We start from the raw sequence: 21,449 nt of genomic DNA, 5'->3' as shown, positions 1-21,449 counted from the left end.
TTTCCTTTTTTCATTCAGGTTTAGTTGATGTGCAATATATTATGTAAGTTCCAGGTGTATAACACAGTGATTCACAATTTTTTTTTTGTGATTCACAATTTTTAAAGGTTATATTCCATTTATAGTTTTCTAAAATATTGCCTATATTCCATGTTGTACATTATCGCCTTGTAGCTTATTTGTTTGATACCTAGTCATTTGTACCTCCAATCCCCTACTCTTATTTTGCTCTTCCCCTCTTCCTTCTCCCTCCTGGTAACCACTGGTTTATTCTCTATATCCACGAGTCTCTCTTTTTTTAAATATTCACTAATTTATTTTTAGTCCACATATAAGCGATACCATAAAGCATTTGTCTTTCTGTCTGACTTATTTCTCTTACCATAATACCCTCCCAAGTCCATACGTGTTGTTATAAATGGCAAAATTTCATTCTTTCTTACAGCTGAGGAATATTGCATTGTATCTATCTGTCTGTGTATATATATGCACACACACACACACACACATATATATATATATATATATATATATATATATATATATATCACATCTTTATCCATTCATCTGTTGATGGACACAGGTTGCTTCCATATCTTGGCAACTGTAAATAATGCTGCTTTGAACACTGTGGTACATGTATCTTTTTGAGTTAGTGTTTTTATTTTTCCTTAGGATTATATATCCTGTATACCTATATACCCAGGAGTGGACTTACTTCATCATATGGTAGTTCTAGTTTTAGCTTTCTGAGGAACCCCCATAGTGACTGTACCAATTTACATCCCTACCAACAGTGTATGAGGGTTCCCTCTTCTCCACATCCTCGCCACCATTTGTTATATATGTTCTTGTTGACAATAGCCGTTCTGACAGGTGTGAGGTGATATCTCATCATGGTTTGAATTTGCATTTCTCTGATGATTAGCAGCATCTTTCCATGTGCCCATTGGCTATCTATTTGTCTTCTTTGGGAATATGTCTATACAGGTCTTCTGTCCATTTTTTAAAATCAAGGTGTTTTTTTGATGTTGAATTATATGAGCTGCATCATATCATTTGAAAATATTTTCTTCCATTCAGTAGGTTGTCTTTTTGTTGATGATGTCCTTGGCTGTGCAAACACTTTTAAGTTTCATTAGGTCCTATTTGTTTATTTTTGCCTTTATTTTCCTTGCTTTAGAGACAGATGCAAAAAGTCAACATTTTAAAATGTCAGTTGTTTCCCTAATGTTTTTAATGAACTCTTTGAGTGACCACAGACACCTGAAGAGTTGCTTAAACTCTTTGGTCTCCAGTTCCCATTTCTAAGTGGCGGGAGCACAGACCCACTTCACAGCACTTGTGTGAGGCCCCCAGGGGTCAGGCGTCTGTAGTCTGTGGCACCATGCTCGTTGTCAGGCTAACTCTGCCCTGATTCCCCTGAACGTGCCTGAAGCTCTCCTGCCCAATGGAAACCCCCAAACTGGATGTTGGTGAAAATATTCTTCAAGGTAAATCCCTGTTGCTACCAGTACCAGGAAATGGAATTTCCTTTAGCCCATGATCTTGCGTGGCTGTGGGTTTTTTTTAAACCGTACTCTAAGGAGTTTTAATGATGAAGTTGGAGGGTAGTTTGTCCCATGTCTCAAACATAATCTATTCTATATATTAGTCATCACAGATAGATTCTCACCAAGGCCCAGTGTCCCCCAGCAGTGGACTCAGAGATGAGCAATCTCATATTCATAGCAGACCAAGCCCGTGTTTTGGAGCATGGCAAGTCTCCAGGTCCTCCAGCCCATTCTTCCTTAGAAGCACTCATCAGTGCAACCTGGAGTTTTCTATTGATGGTACAGATATCCTGGACGGACTTTACTGATAGGGTTAACAGAAAATTTGCCTCGGTAGCTTTTAGAACTAGCCTCCTATTACAAAGATAGGATCTTGGTGATAAATGGGCTCTTTTTCACTTCCTGTTGTAGATTTCTTTCATTCTTGGTGTCATAAACATCTGTCCAATCAGATGGCGGTGAAGAAAGATGCAAATCTGCAATGTTCTCACAGAGCCCGTGGTTATTAATGTACTTAATACATGTTGTTGTTTAGTTGCACAGTCACGTCCTGCTCTTTCGCAACCCCGTGAACTGTAGCCCACCAGGCTCCTCTGTCCACGTGATTTCCCAGGCAACGATACTGGAATGGGTTGCCATTCCCTTCTCCAGGGGTTCTTTCTAGCACAGGGATTGGACCCACTGTCTCCTGCTTGGCAGGCAGATTCTTTACCACCGAGCCACCCGGGAAGCCCTGATACATGTTACTTTGTAGTTTAATTCAATACAGGATGTATACCTGGGTTAAAGGTAAAGTGTCATGTGACCAGTACTATGTTCTTGTTGTATGTTTGTGATGTGGATGTCTCCACACAGCATGACCAGCTTTGAAAGTAATACCCCTTCATGACTTCAGGGGGAAATCAAGGCCAAAACCTACCTTCTTGAAAAGGCATTTAGATAGAGTCAGAACAGTGATTATAACAACCATCCTTGAATTTGCCCACATTTCTAATTTCCATGAATGAATAAGGACTCTATTGGATTGATTTCAGTTCACATATTGATTCCGTTGGAACCAGTCAGTTTCTCCTAAACACAATAATCTTGAATTTCAACTAACCGATCAATTTCTCCTAAAGATAGTAATCTTGAATTTCAACTGGTAGTTCTGTTGTTGCACACAACAGAAAGTTTAAGAATTGTGTTTATTTTTTTACAGATGGGGAGAGTGTTTCAAGGTTTTTAATCATTGTTCTCCTACCAATAGATGTCCAGTCATAGAACTGGTAGAATACCTCCCTGAATGCATGAAAGTAAGTTCTAAAAACAAAATTCCTCTGGGTATATGCTTGGCATGTAATAAATGTGAGGATTTATTGTTGTAATCACAACCTAAACATAGTAATTTCCATCTTTAAAATTAAGCATTTAGTTTTATATAGGCTACAAGGGAGTCTAGCCAACAAATTTAAGAAGGACCTACTTGGATTAAAAAATCTTATTAGTGGTTATGTGCAATGTAGGAAAATATGTTAAACATGTTTTTTTTTATTCAAACAATCCAAGTCTAGAGCAGAGAGCACTAGAGGAGGTTGCCAGCTGAATAAAGCCTCTAGATGTTGGGGGCATGCATGTTATTATTTCAAATTTGCATTTATTAGTTGTGAACATGATTTCAGATTTTCTCACTCAGTAATTCCAGTTGTTTGGATCTGTCCTAATGAATAATCAGATGTATAGACATATTTATGTGCAATGATGCTTTCTGCAGCATTATGAATAATAATAAAAAGTTATAAATATTCACATATGGAAAACATAGAAATTATTCCAAAATGCTAATAGGAATTACAGTTGTGATTATGATTTGGTTTTCCTTTTCTTCTTCATGTTACTATATATTTTCTAGTTCATTTTCTATAATGACTTGGTATTATTTTAGTATTATGAATTTTTTTTTTTAACTAGGGGGAATTAAAAGTCTTTTAGTTTAGCCTCACATCACACATTTGTGTAACATACACAATCCTTCCATGACCTTCCCCTTCCTCTGGCAGCCCAGCCTTCAGTTTGCCGGTGCTGGTTATTACAAAGCTTTCAAACTGTAATAGCCAGGCCTGTGTCTGGTTCTTCCCTGCACAGCACAATTGACTGGACTTGTCTTTCTTTTTCGTGATGTCTGTTATGACTCCTAGTACTGCTGCTGGGTCATCAACAGAGACTGCCTCAAAATTTTTAAGTTGCCTTGGTGCTTGAGACCAGCCAGGACAAGCATGCCCTCTCAATGGGGCCTGAGTTCCTGTGTCTCCCCTTCAAGGTGCTGTCTAACCCTCTACCCTTGTGTCCTGCAGGTAGGGTTGACCAGATGTCCCAGGAACTCCAAGGGACCTACTGATGGGGTTACCTGGGGCCTTGTGTCCACATCTGGTTTCAGCAGGGCAGACTGACTGGGCAGAATTTCTTTCTCAGGATCATGATTTGGGGCCACCAGAAAGGTCCCAGCGCACAGATTTGGGGTTACTCAAATTGTTTATGTAGTAGATAGGAACCCCCCACAAAATATCTGTCCCTACACTTCCCAGGGGAGGATCTAATGCTTAACTCTTCAGTGATTTCTCCCTTAACTGAGCATCTCGAGGGCCTCCAACTGTTTGTCATTGTAATATCCATGGTCTAACATTCTGTCCACACCACTTTGGATGTGAACTTTGTCACTGTTGCTCAGCAAGCCAGGTACAGAAGCAAACACAATATTCCAGGATCAGGTGATACAGAAGAAGCAACCTAGACTGTGGGAAGAACTCAGGACTCAGCTGAAAGGTCTCGGTTAGAGACAATTAAGTTATCACTGGAAGATGCTAAGCAAAGGAATCCTCAATCATCTACATATTTTCTAGGAACCCAGAAAGACATCAAGTTTTAGGCAAAGCAAATGGAATATTTCTTACCTAAAAGTTAGTAAATGCAATCTCATTCTCAGGTGTGTATTTTTCTATATCACTTGGTATTGCTGAGGCATGCAGTGGTACGTGTTAATACTTTCATGTTTTAGACTTTGTTCCTGAATGACTTAGATCATAGTGTACAAGTCTTTGAGGTACAAGAAGCAAAGGAAGGGGAAAGTAATATCGTGGGTATTATTTTAGAAATGGGACCAAATACCATCTTGGATATAGTCTCCTGCCCAATAGCTTTGTCAGTCTTTCTCTCTCAAAGGTACTTTTAGATTTTTGCGTCATGCCCTCCACAGAAGACAAGTCCTCCCAAGACTACCATGTAAGTTTATTTTATCATAATAACTTGAAATGCATTCTAACTCTTTAAGGAATAGTAAAAATAATGTTACTAGAACCTCAGAATCTCAAAAGATGGTAATTGTCTTCATTTCTTATATTATTATATTATCTACTCATGAGATAATTTTTCCCTCGGATCTTCAGTTTTCTCTCATGGATTAATTGTTTCTAATAGTTTTATTTAGCCTTATTATTTATATCTTTATATTTTCTTGTGTAATATTGCCTGGAGAATGAAATTCTAAAAGATCTAAGTGGTCTTTCTAGAAGACATTTTTTTCCCCACAACTAGAGAGTTATTTAGAAAGGAATCAAATACCCTGTTGGCACATTTATTTTTTGAAATGAATATAGAATAGCTTATTTACTTTTCTTCAGGTTAAATGGCTCAACTTTATTTGAATCACTTAATATTCAGCAGAATGATAGGGTTGCATATTTGATGTATTAAGAAGGACTTTGGGGGCCTATGCTAGACTGCAATTTTTAAAAATTGTTATCTTCTACAGATCGAGTATAATTTCACATATCTTCAGTGTCCATTAGAATTCACCAAAAAAGGAACACCTGTACAGGACGTCATATATGAGCCTCTTTTAACTCTCAATGTAAGTCCACTATTTTCCTTATTCAGGTAGTTTCTCCATGAATTCTGTAATGTTTTGGTATGATAGTTCCAGGAAGGAGTCTGGAGAGAAATTCCAGGTTTATAGTTTGATCTCTGTGTATGCCATGCAGCCTAATTCTTTATTTGTTAGTAAAGAAAGCAATCATACAAAATGATTTGTAATTTGGTACCCTTAAAATTCCACACTGTTGATCACCTTAGTCCTAATGGTCATGCTAGATCTGCCCAACCCAGAATCCAATAAACCATAAACAACACAGGCTGACCATCAGCGTCTGCTCCTGCCTCCATCCACTTCAATGCAGACATACATATATAAGAGTTTTCAATAGTGTAAAACCCCAGGAAAATGCAGGGGTGACAGTTTACAGTCATCGATTCCAAAGTCAGCTAACCACTGGCCTCCAGAGTAAGTGCAAACCTCTCAGCAGCCCTTATATCCTTCTGGAAGAGTGAACCCAATCTGAAAGCAGGCACTAATCACACAGTTTGGACCCAAATTTCCCAAGAGACTGGATCCAAACCAGTTCATATTCCAAAGAGTGCTTTTACATTTCTTGTAAGAGAGGTCTTGAAAGCCATGCAGACAATCTCCTTGGTAAACCAGGAGTTTCAAACTCAAATAACTGCAGAGGAAAACAGGTATCAGATGAGTGGGTTTCTGGTCTAAAAGGACAGCAGCTACTAGTTTCAACAGATTTTAGCCACATGGAGCAGCAGACTTGTGGTGTAAATATTGGCAACACAAAAGCTTGTGAGCATGTGGAAGAAAACACATTTGAAGGCTGGATGGCAAATGGTGGTGTAGGATCCAGATCGATTCTCTCATAATATAGTAACTGAACCACATGTGACTGCTTAAATGAAAATTAATGAAAAATTAAAATAAAGTTAAAAATTCATTACTTTATTTGCAGTAGCCATGTTTTAAGCCCTCAGAAGCCTATGTGGCTTGTAGCTCTTTTGCTCAACAGCATAGATATAGAAATTTTCATCACTGCAGAAAGTTCCATTGGACAGCACTGTTCTAGATCAATTAAGAACTTTCATTTACCTTAAATGAGTTCATTTCCCTACGTGGAAGGCTTTGATACAGACCATGGTACCAGCCATCACCTAATGTGAAATTTAAAAGGCTGGCTGATGGGAATTCCTGGCTGTCCAGTGGTTAAGACTTCCCCTTCCAAGGCAGGGGGGTGCCGGTTCACCGGTTCAATCCCTGGTTGGGGAGCCAAGATCCCACATGCCTCATGGCCAAAAAAAGCAAAACATAAAAAAGAAACAATACTGTAACAAATTCAATAAAGATTTCAAAAATTGTCCACATCAGGAAAAAAAAAAAAATTTAAAAGGCTCACTGAGGACTTGGAGTGTGAAGGAAGGAGACGTGGATTTTATGCCTGTAAGACTGGTGATGACAGCTGACTCTCACATCTGTTCCATGCAAATCATTTTAGCATCTGTAGAAAATGGTTCTCTCTAGCTTGTGTGTTTTTTTTTAAAGAAACGTATTCTTGATAGAATTTTTGATTTTTCAAATTTTCTAAAATAAGCAAGTGTTGTTTTAATAAAATCAAAATAAAGTTATAAAGCCAGCAAACAAAAAGCTGAGTTTATACTCAAGAGTTTAATGTGATTGTATTTTTATTGATCTTTCCTTATTTCTCAGGCAATGGTGCAACATAACCGCATAGAGCTTCTCAACCACCCTGTGTGTAAAGAATACTTACTTATGAAATGGTGGGTATTAAGTAGTGTTTCTTTTGAATGTTGCTCTCATTAAATTCATTAAAAATCTTGCAAAACAAAAAATAAACTAACCCAGTAATATTTGATTATTAAAAAATCTTCTAAATAATTGTTTAATGGTATCAGAATACTTTATATTTTATTACTTTTAATGTTTTATACTTTAAAAAAGAAATATGTCAAAGGCAAATTTTGGTATTAAAAATGTTGATATTAATTTATCTTTAGCATTAAATGAAATATTTGGGGGGATCATTATATAAAACACAAAGAAGCATTCCTGGGCTCTGCAGTTTAGCAGACAATGAAGTAACAAGAGTATTCCTGGGAAGAGCATTCAACTTGGAGTCAGAGCTAAAGTTCCTTCCATTAATTGGTGAGAGATTTTAAGTAAGTCATAATTTCCTAGGAAGTTGTGATTCCTTTTCTGGAAATGAAAAAGGCGAATTCCAAAATCTTTCAAGTTCAATGAATTTATCAAATACATTTCCAGAAGAGACTATAACTCCTCTTTCTGCAGGTATCTTAACTGAATATTTGTGGTTGAAACACTCAGTTGTGGTTTGCTTATGTTTTGTAGGTTGGCTTATGGGTTTAGAGCCCATGTTTTGAACCTAGGATCTTACTGTCTTGGTCTGTTTCCCATGACCTTTCTTGTTGTCAGTATCAGACCAGGTATGGCTTTCAACTCAACTGGAATCATCAATGAAACTAGTGACCATTCAGAAATTTTAGACACCAAGGTATCTTCAATTGGTTTTTATATTCCAACTTTTTAAAACAAGAGATTTTCAGAACTGTGGGCATTTTTTCTTTAGAAAATACTTTAACCTCATAATAAATCTGAACTATCAAGACTTTGTTTAATACAAAGAGTTTATAGAATTCATATATGTAGCAACTTCTAAAACCCTTTGTAGAATGAGAGGGAATATAAATCAATAGATCAATAAATGAGCTTATCAACTAACAAAAGGAATTGACATGTATGAGAGCCAATGCACCTCATATGTATAAGGTACATTGACATGTACCTAGCTTAGATGGGTGCTGAAGTATAAAAATTTAAAATAAGATATACAAGGAAGTAGGCTTCCCTGGTAGCTCAGCTGGTAAAGAGCAATGCAGGAGACCCCGGTTAGATTTTTGCATCAGGACAATCCCCTGGAGGAGGGGTAGGCTACCCACCTCAGTATTCAAGGGCTTCCCTGGAGGATCAGATGGTAAAGAATCTGCCTTCAATGTGGGAGACCTGGATTCGCTCCCTGGGTTGGGAAGATCCCCTGGAGGAGGGCACGGCAACCCACTCCAGTATTCTGGCTTGGAGAATCCCTATGGACAGAGGAGCCTGGCAGGGTATAGTCCACGGGGTCGCAACAAGTCGGACAGGACTGAACAACTAAGCATATACAGGGAAGCAGATTTCTAGCTGCCAAGGATACTGGGGAGGGGGAAGTGATGCTTAGCAGGGATAGGATTTCCATTTGGAGGTGATGAAACAGGCATGGAACTAGGTAATACTCGTATAACATTGTGAATGTACTTCATGCCACAGAATTGTACGTGTTAAAAGGTAACTCTATATGTAAAATGTAACATTTTTGAAATGTAAACTTTATGTTATATGTATTTTACCACAGTTAAAGAAATTATATAGATCTATAGATTCGTTTTCCTTTAGAATTCAATTGGCAACCTCTATTAATAAAGACATTATGAAATGATTGTGTTGTCTTTATATTGGCATCATGAGAGTTTTCTGTTTAAAGAAAAAATGGACAGTACCTAGAAATAAAAGCAGATAAAAACAAATGTTTAATAGTGAAAATGATGAAGAAAAGTGTTGTTTTCTTTGATATCCTTTACAACTTTGTCTTTTTTGTTTCAGAATTCCTACGCTATAAATTTCTGTATGATTTTAGTTTTGCTATCAAGTATATTAGGATACTGCAAAGAAGTGGCCCAAATTTTCCAACAGGTACATGATATATTTTATATCTTTACAGTTGCAAATATTTTAATATGCAAAATATAGATTAATTGCTAAACTATTATTGAAGCAATTTATGTCAGAATAAAATCACATAGCTGGATGAATGTATAAATCAGATATACCAAGTATAAACTCTTCAAAATTTAGAAATTACATGATTTCAGATAAGGCCCCTGCATTGGATGGTGCCTATTTGATTTATCTGAAGCAAGTGGTTCCAGTTTTATTAGTATGTATGTGTCTACCCAGCTCTGATGAACTTTTGAAAGACCTTTTTCTCTGAGATATATTTCATATTTTGCTAACACAGATTTTTTCAATTTCATAATTTTAAATGTCACTGTTCACAGAAGTAATTTCAGGTGTAACTGTTTATTTGGCTTAAGACTCCATTTCAAATGGATCTTTGAATTCCTTTCCTAATAGAAATGCTTTACTTTATTAGATAAAATTTCAAGTTACAGTGAAATTGGGGAACCTTTTTATTGCATAATTTTTACAGGTGGCTCAGTGGTAAAGAATCCACCTGCCAATCCAGGAGACTCAGGTTTGATCCCTGGGTAGGGAAGATCCCTTGGAGAAGGAAATGGCAACCCACTCCAGTATTCCTACTTGAAATCCCAGGGACAGAGGAGCCTGACTGGCTACAGTCTGTGGGGTCACAAAGAGTCAGACATGACTTAGCAACTAGACAACAACAACAACAATGTCTTTTTAAACAGGTGAACACACATTCAGATCAGACCCAAGGTTTATATAAATTATGTGTAGGTCTTTGATGCAGTTGATAAATGGCATCAATCATTTATCTCTCAGTGTGGAAGCTTAAAGTCTTTCATTATTCATTTTTTGGTATAATTTTGTGTTTTTTATAAGTCATACAGCTTTTATACAATGCCTCATTTTCTGAAAGAATTTACGTTACATGATATAAGCACAAGGATATTTGCATTAAAGAATGTTAGTAGTAATAATAGTACTTTGCATTTGTCTGATATTATACATCGCAAGTACACACACACACACATACACACACATTTCCACTAAATTGTCACAATTCTTAGAGTTAAGACTATATTGTTCCACTATTCCTTAAATGATTTAGGGCATATTATTTATTCTCTCTTGTCATTATTTTTATTTTTGAAAGACGAGGATTACAAATGATAGTTTATATTGAACTGTAAAGTTGTATGATTTCTTTATTAGTTTTGGTCTCCACAGTTCCTTATTGATATGTAAATTGTCTACCCTATGGGAAATCTGATGCTCAAAACATGAAATATTTAAGAATAGATGACAACAAATCATTATGGTAATGAAGTCTTAGCACTGGCCCCAAACCTCCTTAGAAGCAGCTTTAGTTCATTATCCTGAGAAATCCACATGCATGTCTTTATATAGACAGAAAGGAATTACTAAACAACTTGCAGCCCCCCAGGAGTTTCCTTAAGATGGAGTGAACTTTATGAGTAAAGCCTCAAAACTTATAGAATTGCTTAGGCTCCCAAAATGCCAGGTCAGCAGGAGAGGCCGGGGCACCTCTAATACTGATTTATACCCAAGACTCTGAGTTAAGTCCAGGATGGCAAGAGCTGGTGGCCCCTTGGTCCTAAACTTCTCGCCAGCTGTAATGCCAGACAAACGTTGTTACTGGTTACATATATATAACCATCCGTAAGTGTCCAGGTCTCAGGCTCTACATGTGGTAATTCTTTACTCTTTTCAACCCCAGAAAAGGAATTACTTTTTGGATAAGGACAACGCAGCTGAATGGATCATCTATACAACCAGCATCATATTTGTGTCGCCCTTGTTCATCAGGATACCAGCATATGTGCAGTGGCAGTGTGGAGCGGTTGCTATTTTCCTCTACTGGATGAACTTCTTATTGTATCTTCAGAGGTAAACCAGCTTGAGTGATTTCTACATCCTTCGTTGTTGTTGTTGTGTAGTCACTAAATCATGGCCGACTCTTTGCGACCCCATGAACTGTGGCCCGCCAGGCTCCTCTGTCCATGGGAATTCCCAGGCAAGAATACTGAGTGGGTGGTCATTTCCTTCTCCAGGGCATCTTCCTGACTCAGGGATAGACCCCACGTCTCTTGCGTCTCCTGCATTAGCAGGCAAATTCTTTACCACTTCACCACCTGGGAAGCCTGTAAGCAATTGGTAGCATTGATACTGGGAAGCTATGAAATAATTTTCAGTGGCCAAGTGGTAAAACAATTCAAGATAAACATTAGGAAGAAGTAAAAACAAAAGAAAACAGGGCAGTTTGACAGTTTGAAAATAAAAGGCTTGACTCTTCACAAATTCTCGTGTCCCTCTCTGAAAGTAGATGGCCTCAATGATCTCATCTATGAAACTTAGTACCTGGTGCCTCATAACTACTGACACTGAATGAAATTCCGTTTCAGCAGAAAAGTGAATAAATGTTGTAATTTTCAAAATGTCCCTAGATTTGAAAAGTGTGGAATTTTTATCGTGATGTTGGAGGTGATTATGAAAACTCTGTTGAAATCGACAATCGTGTTTGTCTTCCTTCTTGTGGCTTTTGGACTCTGCTTTTACGTGCTCCTGAATTTCCAGGTGAGGTATTTGCATGAGTCGTTGATTTTGTTGCTGTGAATACTGGGAATACATATTTATACTTAAATCTTAATGGTGTACAAAATTCATAGTAACCTCACAATATTTGAATATTTTTTATCTGATATAATAGCATTCACATGAGTTTTATCACAGGGGAAAGTAAATGACTTTTTCCATTGTCAGAAAGTTTATGTCTAGTGCATGGTGATTTGTTATATGTGCAGAAAAGATCTTCCTGAGGACTTTTGTTGTTGCTGTTGTTGTTTAGTCACATCCGACTCTTTCACGACAATATGAACTGTAGGCCACCAGGCTCCTCTGTCTATGGGATTTCCCAGGCAAGGTTAATGGGGTGGGTTGCCATTTCCTCCTCCGGGGGATCTTCCCAACCTAGGGAATGAAGCTGTGTCTTCTGTTTGGCAGGCAGATTCTTTACCACTGAGCCACCAAGGAAGCCGTTTTGATGACTTTACCACCAGTTTATTAGTATTGATAGTTCTTATCACTGTATTTCAGTAGCATACTCTTATGACTTTTTAAAAAGTACTTTGAATGTGATTTCTACCATTTTACTCTCTAGCGAATATTTTTTTTTAATATATGCATTTTGAATTTCATTCTCCCCTTACTGTCTTTTCCCAGGATGCTTTCAGCTCTCCATTCCTTTCTATAATGCAGACCTTCAGCATGATGCTAGGAGACATCAATTATCACGATGCCTTCCTAGAGCCATATTTGAAGGATGAATTGGAGTATCCACTTCTGTCCTTTGTACACCTTATCACATTCACCATGTTCGTCCCAATTGTCCTCATGAATTTACTTGTAAGTAATTTATCCTTTTGTTTGCTGTCAGCAGATCACTTGGGACGTTTAAGAATGATAATGCTTTGTAGCCTCTTTTGTCTCCTTTCATGAAGGGAGAAAAGGAACTGCTATAAAATTCATTCATTCAACATTCATTAGTACCTGGGGTGAGCCAGGCAGTGTGAGGTTAGGGGATGCTAAGATGCATCTATTTAGCAAATATTTACCAAGAATCTACCAAAATGCCAGACACTGATCCAGGCCCAACAGTGAACAAAACATACCAGTACCCAGCCCTGACATGTTTATAAACTTGTCATGAAAATGAGTAGTAAACAAATAAATGTGTAGCCTGACATCACCTCTAACTGCCATGAAGAAGTACAAAGTATCAACAGAGTAATAAAGAAATGATGAATGGTGAGTGCTGCTTTGCAGCTGGGCTGAGGGTCAGAGGTTAGGCAGAGACCTTCATGGAGTGGAAGATTAAGACCTCATCTCTGCGCTAGAATTTCTCATTGACCCTCTGGAGATTCAAGCAGGGAAGAGTCGCTCACGCAGAGGGCATCGGCAGCATTCAGCTGCCACCTCCGAGCCAGTCAGAGCCTGGATGCCCTCGGCAGACACAGGTGTTCTCTTCCGTAGGGAGTTTGCTCCAGCCACGGGCATCTTGGTTGATGTAGACAGAGATACATCCCAATTCCGGGTCCATGGGGAGCCTTCACTGGCAAAATTGTTACTGAATTTGTGACTGTCCATAGAAATAAATATTTATAGATAAACACATGGACAAGCACACATTCAGTACATTTTGTCTGAATCTGACTGTACAGCAGAGACTGTGCTAGGCAGTGCTGATGGAAAAAAATGATAATACAGACTATGCAATGTTTTGATTCATGCTGTTGTTGAGTCACTAAGTCATGTCTGACTCTTGCAGTCCCATGGACTGTTCTAAGCACTGGGCATACGGTGGTGTCCTGGGCAGCCAGAGTCCTGTCATGGATTTCACTTGACTCTGAGCTCCTTGAGAGCATGGACTGGTTTTTTCTCTCTGGCTACCGCCTGTAGAAGGCTGATTTGGCATAGACATGTCCGAAGTTCCTAACAGGTGATGAGAGAGTGAGTGAATGTAGCTGATTTAATTCAGGTTCAATAGAACTAAGCTGACAGCTTACCTCACTTAATTCTACCTAGCTGTGGATTTCTAGAGGGAGACTTTATCAGAGCCTCACTCACCTTTAAAGCAAACCTTTTCCTCCTCAAATATGGAAGATATAAATTCCTTCCATTCCCTCAGCTTAATGTTTTAGCTTTTCCATGTTGTCAGGTCACTCTTGTTTCCCTCAAGTGCTCAACTCCTGGAGTTTGCAACCATTTTGCATGGCTACACCAATCCCAGGCTTCCCTTGTGGCTCAGCTGGTAAAGAACCTGCCTGCAATGTGCGAGACCTGGGTTTCTATCCCTGGGTTGGGAAGATCCCCCGGAGAAGGGAAAGGCTACCCACTCCAGTATTCTGGCCTGGAGAATTCCATGGACTATATGTAGTCCGTGGGGTCTCAAAGAGTCGGACATGGCTGAGCGACTTTCACTTCACCCCTGTATTGTCCAAAAGTAACATATTTTCATTTTAAGTTAAGATGAAGTGCAGGTTAATCTGTGTGCCCTCACTTTTCATGAGAACACTTATGACTACTGGACCCACTGATGTGACCAGCACTGTTACAAAGGTCTACAGGCTTTTGCAGGTTTCTGTACGGTGTGTAAGCACAGTGTCTTGAGGCCCTGCTAGTAAATTGCAAGCCCACTCTGACTGTAGCCAAAGGGACAACACACACACTTTTAGATGAGTCATTAAACCAATAGTGGTTCGCTGCCCTGTTGTCCTTCAGATTGGTTTGGCAGTTGGTGACATTGCTGAGGTCCAGAAACACGCACTGTTGAAGAGAATTGCCATGCAGGTAAGTGTTATATTTATTTATTTCATTATGACTTACTGAACTCACTAATGACTTCCCAATTATTCAGGTATAAACGCTGCTGATTTCTGAGAACACAGTTATTTAATACAGGTATTGTCTCAGCCCTGAGAGGTACCCCACCCTGCCGGTTCTTTGTGTCAGCGTAGCACTCCTGCTCTGGTCTGAGAGTCAGTAATCATGACAAAGATTTTCCCCAACAATCTCAGCAGAGAAACTGGGTAATTGCCTGAGCCTCTTTCTATGTTGGCATTTGGCCAGCCAGGTAGTTAGAGGCTGGACCAAGAACGTCAGTGATTCTTATCAATAAATCCCAAACGTACTTTAGGTGGAACTTCACACCAGCTTGGAGAAGAAGCTGCCGCTCTGGTTCCTACACAAAGTTGATCAGAAATCCATCATCGTGTATCCCAACAGACCCAGATACAGCAGAGGGATATTAGTAAGTACATGTGACAAATACTGTCATCAGTCACATGATATTGGCATTCACTCATTGTGTTATCCCTAAGGGTGCCCGTTTATGGGCAAAGTTTCCGTCTTCCAAGTGGCTCATCCATAGCCTCCGTGTTAAATACGTACCACATCCCCCAGTGAGAGTAGAGAGTGGGTGGACCAGTGTAGGCATACTTCATTTGTTCTTCCTAGTCATGTGTGACTTACATATGTGTGCAGATATGTGTGTACATATATAGAATACATGTGTATATATAAACAGGTACTTACACACACAGGGAGAGTGTACATTACAGAAAATATACAAAGTGTTAAAGACTGAACAAGGCTATTGCATTATAATGGAAAAGGAACTTATACTAACAGTCAGAAGTACTGGATTCTAATTCTTTCTGAGTTCTTCATAGGTTGAGTTTCCATTCAGTTCAGTTCAGTTCAGTCACTCAGCCGTGTCCGACTCTTTGCATTTCCATTATGTAGTTATAAATGATAAGGTCACTCTCAGTATGGGCTTAGGCTTTATTCTGCACTACATTATTTTTGTTTGATTTCTCTCATAACTGCGGTTGCCATCACCACTTCTCTGGTGTATCTCCAAGGTACCTCAAATACTGCTGTTCAGAACAAACTCATGTAAAGCACACTTATGATCTCTACTCCTCTTGTTTCACCTCCTCTTATCATCCCCTACAGGGAGAGGGTGAAACCATTCCATCTTTTTCCAGACCTTCATGTTTCATTGGATGTCAGCACCGTTCATTTGCCTATGAGAGATGTCATCCATCTCCTTTCCCTTTCTCACCTTCACACCCAATCGATCCCACATTTGGTCCACCTGACTTCCCCTGTGGCCTGTGGCCATCTGTGGCCATCTTCTCTTGCCTAAATGACTACAGTTACCTGATTCCTGGTCATTTCACACCTGCCTTTGACCCTTTGCAGTGCACTGATGGTTTAAAAGACATTTAAAAACTAACACAATATTGTAAAGCAATTATCCTCCAATTACAAATAAATAAATTTTAAAAATATTTAAGAAAAGCAAAAAATCCTATGATAAACCACTATGGAGAAGAATATTAAAAAAGATTGTATATATAGGTATAATCAGATCACTTTGCTGTACAGCAGGAATTAACAACATTGTAAATCAACTACATTTCAATAAAAATAAATAAATAAGAAAAAAGACACTAAAAAAAAGTCTATTCCAGAAATTTCCCCATGTTACATTAAGTTGTGTTGGATAATGGTGCAAAGCAGTTTGAGAGAAATAACAACCAATCATGTGTGGAATACCACTATTTGTGTTGGATGTTTTTAATGAGAAAATATGGTTCAGTCACACCTTTTCCTAAACAATCTCCTATTCCAGTTTATTCCATCTTCTATATTAACTATACATCTTATACATCCCTCAGTTACATGTGTGACTTCATTTTATGGCTGTTTATATTTGTCTATTTCTATCAAAAGGCTGTGAACTCCTTGAGGGCCATGATTGTGTCTCTGAATATTTGTGCTGGCATGCCCGCCTTGTAGTTGACTGATGGCACCTGTTCAGGAACTAGTTCCTGAATGGAGTTCTACCTGAATAACTATTAATCTCTTATCCCATAGCGTGGTGTGTTTCATTATATCTTTTGCCCCCATGAAACGAGACAAGAAATACCAAATGTTGATACATCTTTAGAAACAGAAATAATGAAGCAAAAGTACCGGTATGTATTTTTCCTTTTATCTGTATTTTAAAATTTTAACACTCTAAATAATGATGAATAGTAAAAGTCTATATTGTCTAATTGTGTTTATCTATATTGTCATGCTTTAATTGATGATGTGGCTAGTATACTGAGAATTTTGAGACTGTTTCTTTTTAGACCCAACAACTGATTTGCTGCTACTGACAGATCATTTTGCCCAACAGTATCCTAAACTGTGTTCTTCATCAGCTGTCTGAATTCTTACATCAAAACTCTAGAAGCTTTGAGGATCCCTGGAGAAACTATGCAGTGTTCAGTGGTGAAGCCTGAGGGCTTCAGGGCTAATTTACCTGCTTTCAAAGACCTACTCAACTGTGTTCTAACTGCATGACCCTAGGCAAGGCGTTTAACCTTCCTGTGCAACTGTTTAATCTCTAAAATGGGGATGAAAATTAAACTTGGGAGAATCACTTAAACTTTTAAAATATGTATTCATTAAGAGGATCATGACTAGTGAAAGTGATAGTCACTCAGTCGAGTCCAACTCTTTTCTACCTTATGGACTGTAGCCTGCCAGGCTCCTCTGTCCATAGGATTTCTGTCCATCTTCTTTCCAGGCAAGAATACTGGAGTGGAGTGCATTTTCCTTCTCCAGAGGATCTTCCGAACCCAGGGACTGAACGCAGGTGTCCTGCACTGCAGGCAGATTCTTGACCATCTGAGCCGCCAGGGAAGGCCACCAGTTAATCGGATCTAGAACCCAGTAGGCTTTCTGTACTCAAGGACTGAAAGGATGATTGGAAATTAACCCATGAAATGTGTTTCCTTTCAGGCTGAAGGATCTTGGTTCTCTTCTGGAAAAACAGCACGAACTTATTAAACTCATTATTCAGAAGATGGAAATCATCTCTGAGACAGAGGATGAAGATTACCACAGTTCTTTTCAAGACAGGTTTAAGAAACAGCAGTTAGAACAAAGGAATAGCAAATGGAATTGTGTTTTGAGGGCAGTAAAGGCAAAAACACACAGCCCTTAAGTATTAGTTGTCCAACTGTGCAACGGGTTCCTGATGGTCAGATGGGGGGTTATGTGACTTACTGGGTCTACATTCCAATTTGACAAGAGTGAAGAAAAAGCAGAAATGTGATTCTGATTTCACTATTTGTGAAATCATGGTTCCTGTATTCTATATAAAAGGTAGACTTTCTGTTTCTCTTCATATTTTCTGCCAGTCACCAGGTACAGGGATTATCCTTGCTAATAAGTTCAGGTTGGACTTTACCTCGAATTATTTGAGTGGGTAGAAAGCTCATTTACTAGAACACACATTGTAATGATAAGGAGTAATATGTGTAATAACTATTAAGCTAGAATACAAATATCAATACTGGATCCCTGCTTAATAATTTACAGTAGGGAAATGCATTAGACAATGAAGTATTGTATTAGATCCTACCACTTGGTGTTAAAACGCTGGGTTGAAAAACTCTGTGCTTGGAACCCTGTGTGCTGTGTTCCCACCAGAATAAATTCCCTACCTTCAGGCTGCTCCTAACACACCTGATGTCACTTTGAGATGAGGCCCCAATTAATAGACCTTCTGTTATACATGAATTTTACTATATGTAGCATCTGTTATTTCTGTATATTTTGTTGCTGCTGCTGATAATAAATGTAAAATCTATATAGTCACCCCAAGGATTATTGTGTAAGCCTTCTATTATTAATATGTTTATTTTTGAGGTTTGCAAAACACCTCCATCATCTATGTCCTTTTTCTTTTGATGTCCAGTACAAAGTATGATCAACGCCTCATCGTTGATCTTTCAAAGTCCTTCTCTTATTTCATTTTCCTCTTCGCCTCAAGTCTCATGGTACTCTCCACCCAGGAAACACCCTCTTTAATGAATGTATTTGCCTGGGTATGCATTTTTGTGTTGTGTTGAACAGTGTTAAGTTTGGGGTGTGTTTTTACTTACATAGGTGATTTTCTGTGCTCTCTTTCTTACTTCTTGTTCTTACTTATTTCTTGTTCTCTTGCTTACTTCTTTCCACTGGATATTATGTCTGCAGGACATAACAGAGTTGCCCCCTGTCCAGTTAGTAAGAACTCCTGACAGCTGCTCACTGTCATGGTGTACACCCCCGCAGAGGACTCATCTCTGCTCCAGAGATGGACACAGTGGTGTCCTCCCCCGTCCTCCAACACACACATTCCCAGACACTGTCATACAAACAGGTGAGTGCTGAGTGACAGTATATATTATGAAAAAAACAGACCTAGAGAACAGACTTGTGAACACAGCAGGGGAAGGAGAGGTTGAGACCAATTGAGAGAGTAGAATTGAAACATATACATTACCATATGTAAAACAGATAGCTAATGGGAAGAGCACCAAAGAACTGATTCTTTCAAACTGGTGCTGGAGAAGACTCTTGAGAGTCCCTTGGACAGCAAGGAGATCAAACTAGTCAATCCTAAGGGAAATCAACCCTGAATATTCATTGGAAGGACTGATGCTAAAGCTCCAATACTTTGTCCACCTGATACAATGTGCCAGCTCATTGGAAAAGACCCTGATGATGGGGAAGACTGAGGGCAGGAAGATAAGGGGGAAACAGAGAGTGAAATGGTTGGATGGCATCACTGACTCAATGGACATGAGTTTGGGCTAACTCAGGGAGATAGTGAAGGACAAGGAAGCCTGGTGTGCTGCAGTCCATGGGGTCATAAAGAGTTGAACACGACTGAACAACAACAATGGGGAGAAGCTGTATAATACAGGGAGCTCAAGCTGGTGCTCTGTGACAACCTAGAGGGGTGGGATGGGGTGGAGGGTGAGAGGGAGGTTCAAGAGGGAGGGGACATATGTATACTTATGACTGATTCACATTGTTGTACGCCAGAAACTAACATAACATTGTAAAGCAATTATTCTCCAATTAAAAAATTAATGGAAAAAAAAAACTTCATGGTTTCCCATCTCCGTACCTCTTACTATCTCTTTTCCACCCAGAATGTCCTCTGTGTCCTCTCTCCAACTTTTTCCCACTTTAGTTTAAATGGCACCTCCACGTAGAAGTCTTTCCTAATGCCCCAAGATGGTGCTCCCTGCCTCCTTTGAACTGGAGACTTTATTTCTCCTTTGCCACTTCTGTCTGTTGCACTGGCTACTAGGGGGTAGACTCTTGAGGTCAGTGATTGACTATCATGAATAGTCTCAAGCAATCTAAAGAATTCCATCTCTAGGTTCGATGCATGATACTGGATGCTTGGGGCTGGTGCACTGGGACGACCCAGAGGGATGGTATGGGGAGGGAGGAGGGAGGGGGGTTCAGGATGGGGAACACATGTATATCTGTGGTGGATTCATGTTGATATATGGTGAAACCAATACAATATTGTAAAGTAATTGACCTCCAATTAAAATAAATAAATTTCTATTTAAAAAGAATTCCATCCTGTTTCTTTTTTCTTTTATCTTGTGTAGTTTCTGGCACAGGGCCTTGAGTAATAGATAATAACAGATGCTCAATGAACATAAATACATAAATAATAAAAATCAGGGAAAATAATAAACACTATAAGCCTGAGAGATACTAAGAAAACTGGTCCAGCCTGCCTCTGAAAAGCAGTTTAGTGCCCCTTTTCTGTCGATTCTTGTCCTAGAGAAGTTGAATGATTTTCCTCTAACTGGTGGAAGAAACTGAAACACCACTTTTCTGCCTTTTTTTCACTGTGGCAATCTGCATTAATCTTGTATTAATACTTCCCTGGTAGCTCAGCTGGTAAAGAATCCACCTGCAATGCAGGAGACCCCAGTTCAATTCCTGGGTCAGGCAGGTCCCCTGAGGAAGGGATAGGCTACCTACTCCAGTATTCTGGCCTGGAGAATCCCCATGGACAGAGGAGTCTGGTGGGCTACAGTCTGTGGGGTGGCAAAGAATTAGACATGACTGAGTGACGAAGCACACATGTTGAGAAAGAAAACTCTAGGAAGAGAAATTTACAACTTCAGTTGTTGTTGAGCTGTTTTTAAAAATTGGTAGAGAAGGGAAGGAGGAGAGGGGTGATTATGGCTTCTGAAAAGGAAGGACAGTGTCAGTACCAGCAAAACCTGAAGGGAGGGTCTCACCAGCACTTCCTACACAAGCCGCAAGAATCTAATCGTGAAGCAGTCCTGAAGCTCAGGACTCTGTGAGAATAACAACCAACTCTGCTATAGCCCCTCAGACAGTTGTTCTCAGAACTCGAATTCTTCATCAGGACCTTCTGTGGATGTGGTCCAGGGACAAAGCAGGATCCTCAGTTTAATCTCCATTAAGGACTTGGATAAAAAAAGGAACATATGGGAGACAAGTAGCTGCAAATTGACTCAGTAAAGGCCAACACTGTCCAGCTCAGTCAAGAACCACATTCTGTGCAGACACAAAGCTTTGATTCTGAAGAAGCCAAAGTTGTCTGAGGAAACCATAAGAGACAAACCGGAAGTGGGGTTGAAGAGTGCAGACCTATCTTTGCTTTCAGAACACCTCAGCAGACACAAGAGCTTTTGTGCTGTGTGCTCCAGTGGCTTCAGTCCTGTCCAACTCTTCGGCGACCTTATGGACCACATGTTCCTTGTGGACCACAGCCCACCAGGCTTCTCTGTCCATGGGGTTCTTCAGGCAAGAATACTGCAGTGGGTTGCCGTGCTCTCCTCCAG

General features: G+C 39.3%; 1 protein-coding gene across 1 annotated transcript in view; it reads left to right on the top strand.

The window, feature by feature from the left end:
* TRPA1 (transient receptor potential cation channel subfamily A member 1) overlaps nucleotides 1-18,444 on the top strand; it is a 69,801-nt gene extending 51,357 nt beyond the window's left edge. The window contains exons 17-29 of the mRNA XM_027973040.2: nucleotides 2,755-2,848; nucleotides 4,752-4,811; nucleotides 5,341-5,439; nucleotides 7,129-7,199; nucleotides 7,789-7,951; nucleotides 9,097-9,186; nucleotides 10,937-11,106; nucleotides 11,664-11,793; nucleotides 12,439-12,621; nucleotides 14,497-14,565; nucleotides 14,912-15,025; nucleotides 16,660-16,760; nucleotides 17,575-18,444. Of these exons, the coding sequence (XP_027828841.2) occupies nucleotides 2,755-2,848; nucleotides 4,752-4,811; nucleotides 5,341-5,439; nucleotides 7,129-7,199; nucleotides 7,789-7,951; nucleotides 9,097-9,186; nucleotides 10,937-11,106; nucleotides 11,664-11,793; nucleotides 12,439-12,621; nucleotides 14,497-14,565; nucleotides 14,912-15,025; nucleotides 16,660-16,760; nucleotides 17,575-17,779 (1,549 nt within the window). The 3' untranslated portion in view covers nucleotides 17,780-18,444. The remainder of the gene's footprint in view (nucleotides 1-2,754; nucleotides 2,849-4,751; nucleotides 4,812-5,340; nucleotides 5,440-7,128; nucleotides 7,200-7,788; nucleotides 7,952-9,096; nucleotides 9,187-10,936; nucleotides 11,107-11,663; nucleotides 11,794-12,438; nucleotides 12,622-14,496; nucleotides 14,566-14,911; nucleotides 15,026-16,659; nucleotides 16,761-17,574) is intronic.
* Nucleotides 18,445-21,449: the final 3,005 nt, after the last annotated feature.

This window comes from Ovis aries, chromosome 9 (assembly GCF_016772045.2).
Source record: "Ovis aries strain OAR_USU_Benz2616 breed Rambouillet chromosome 9, ARS-UI_Ramb_v3.0, whole genome shotgun sequence".
Lineage (NCBI taxonomy): Eukaryota > Metazoa > Chordata > Mammalia > Artiodactyla > Bovidae > Ovis > Ovis aries.
This window is presented reverse-complemented; position numbering and strand designations above follow the sequence as displayed.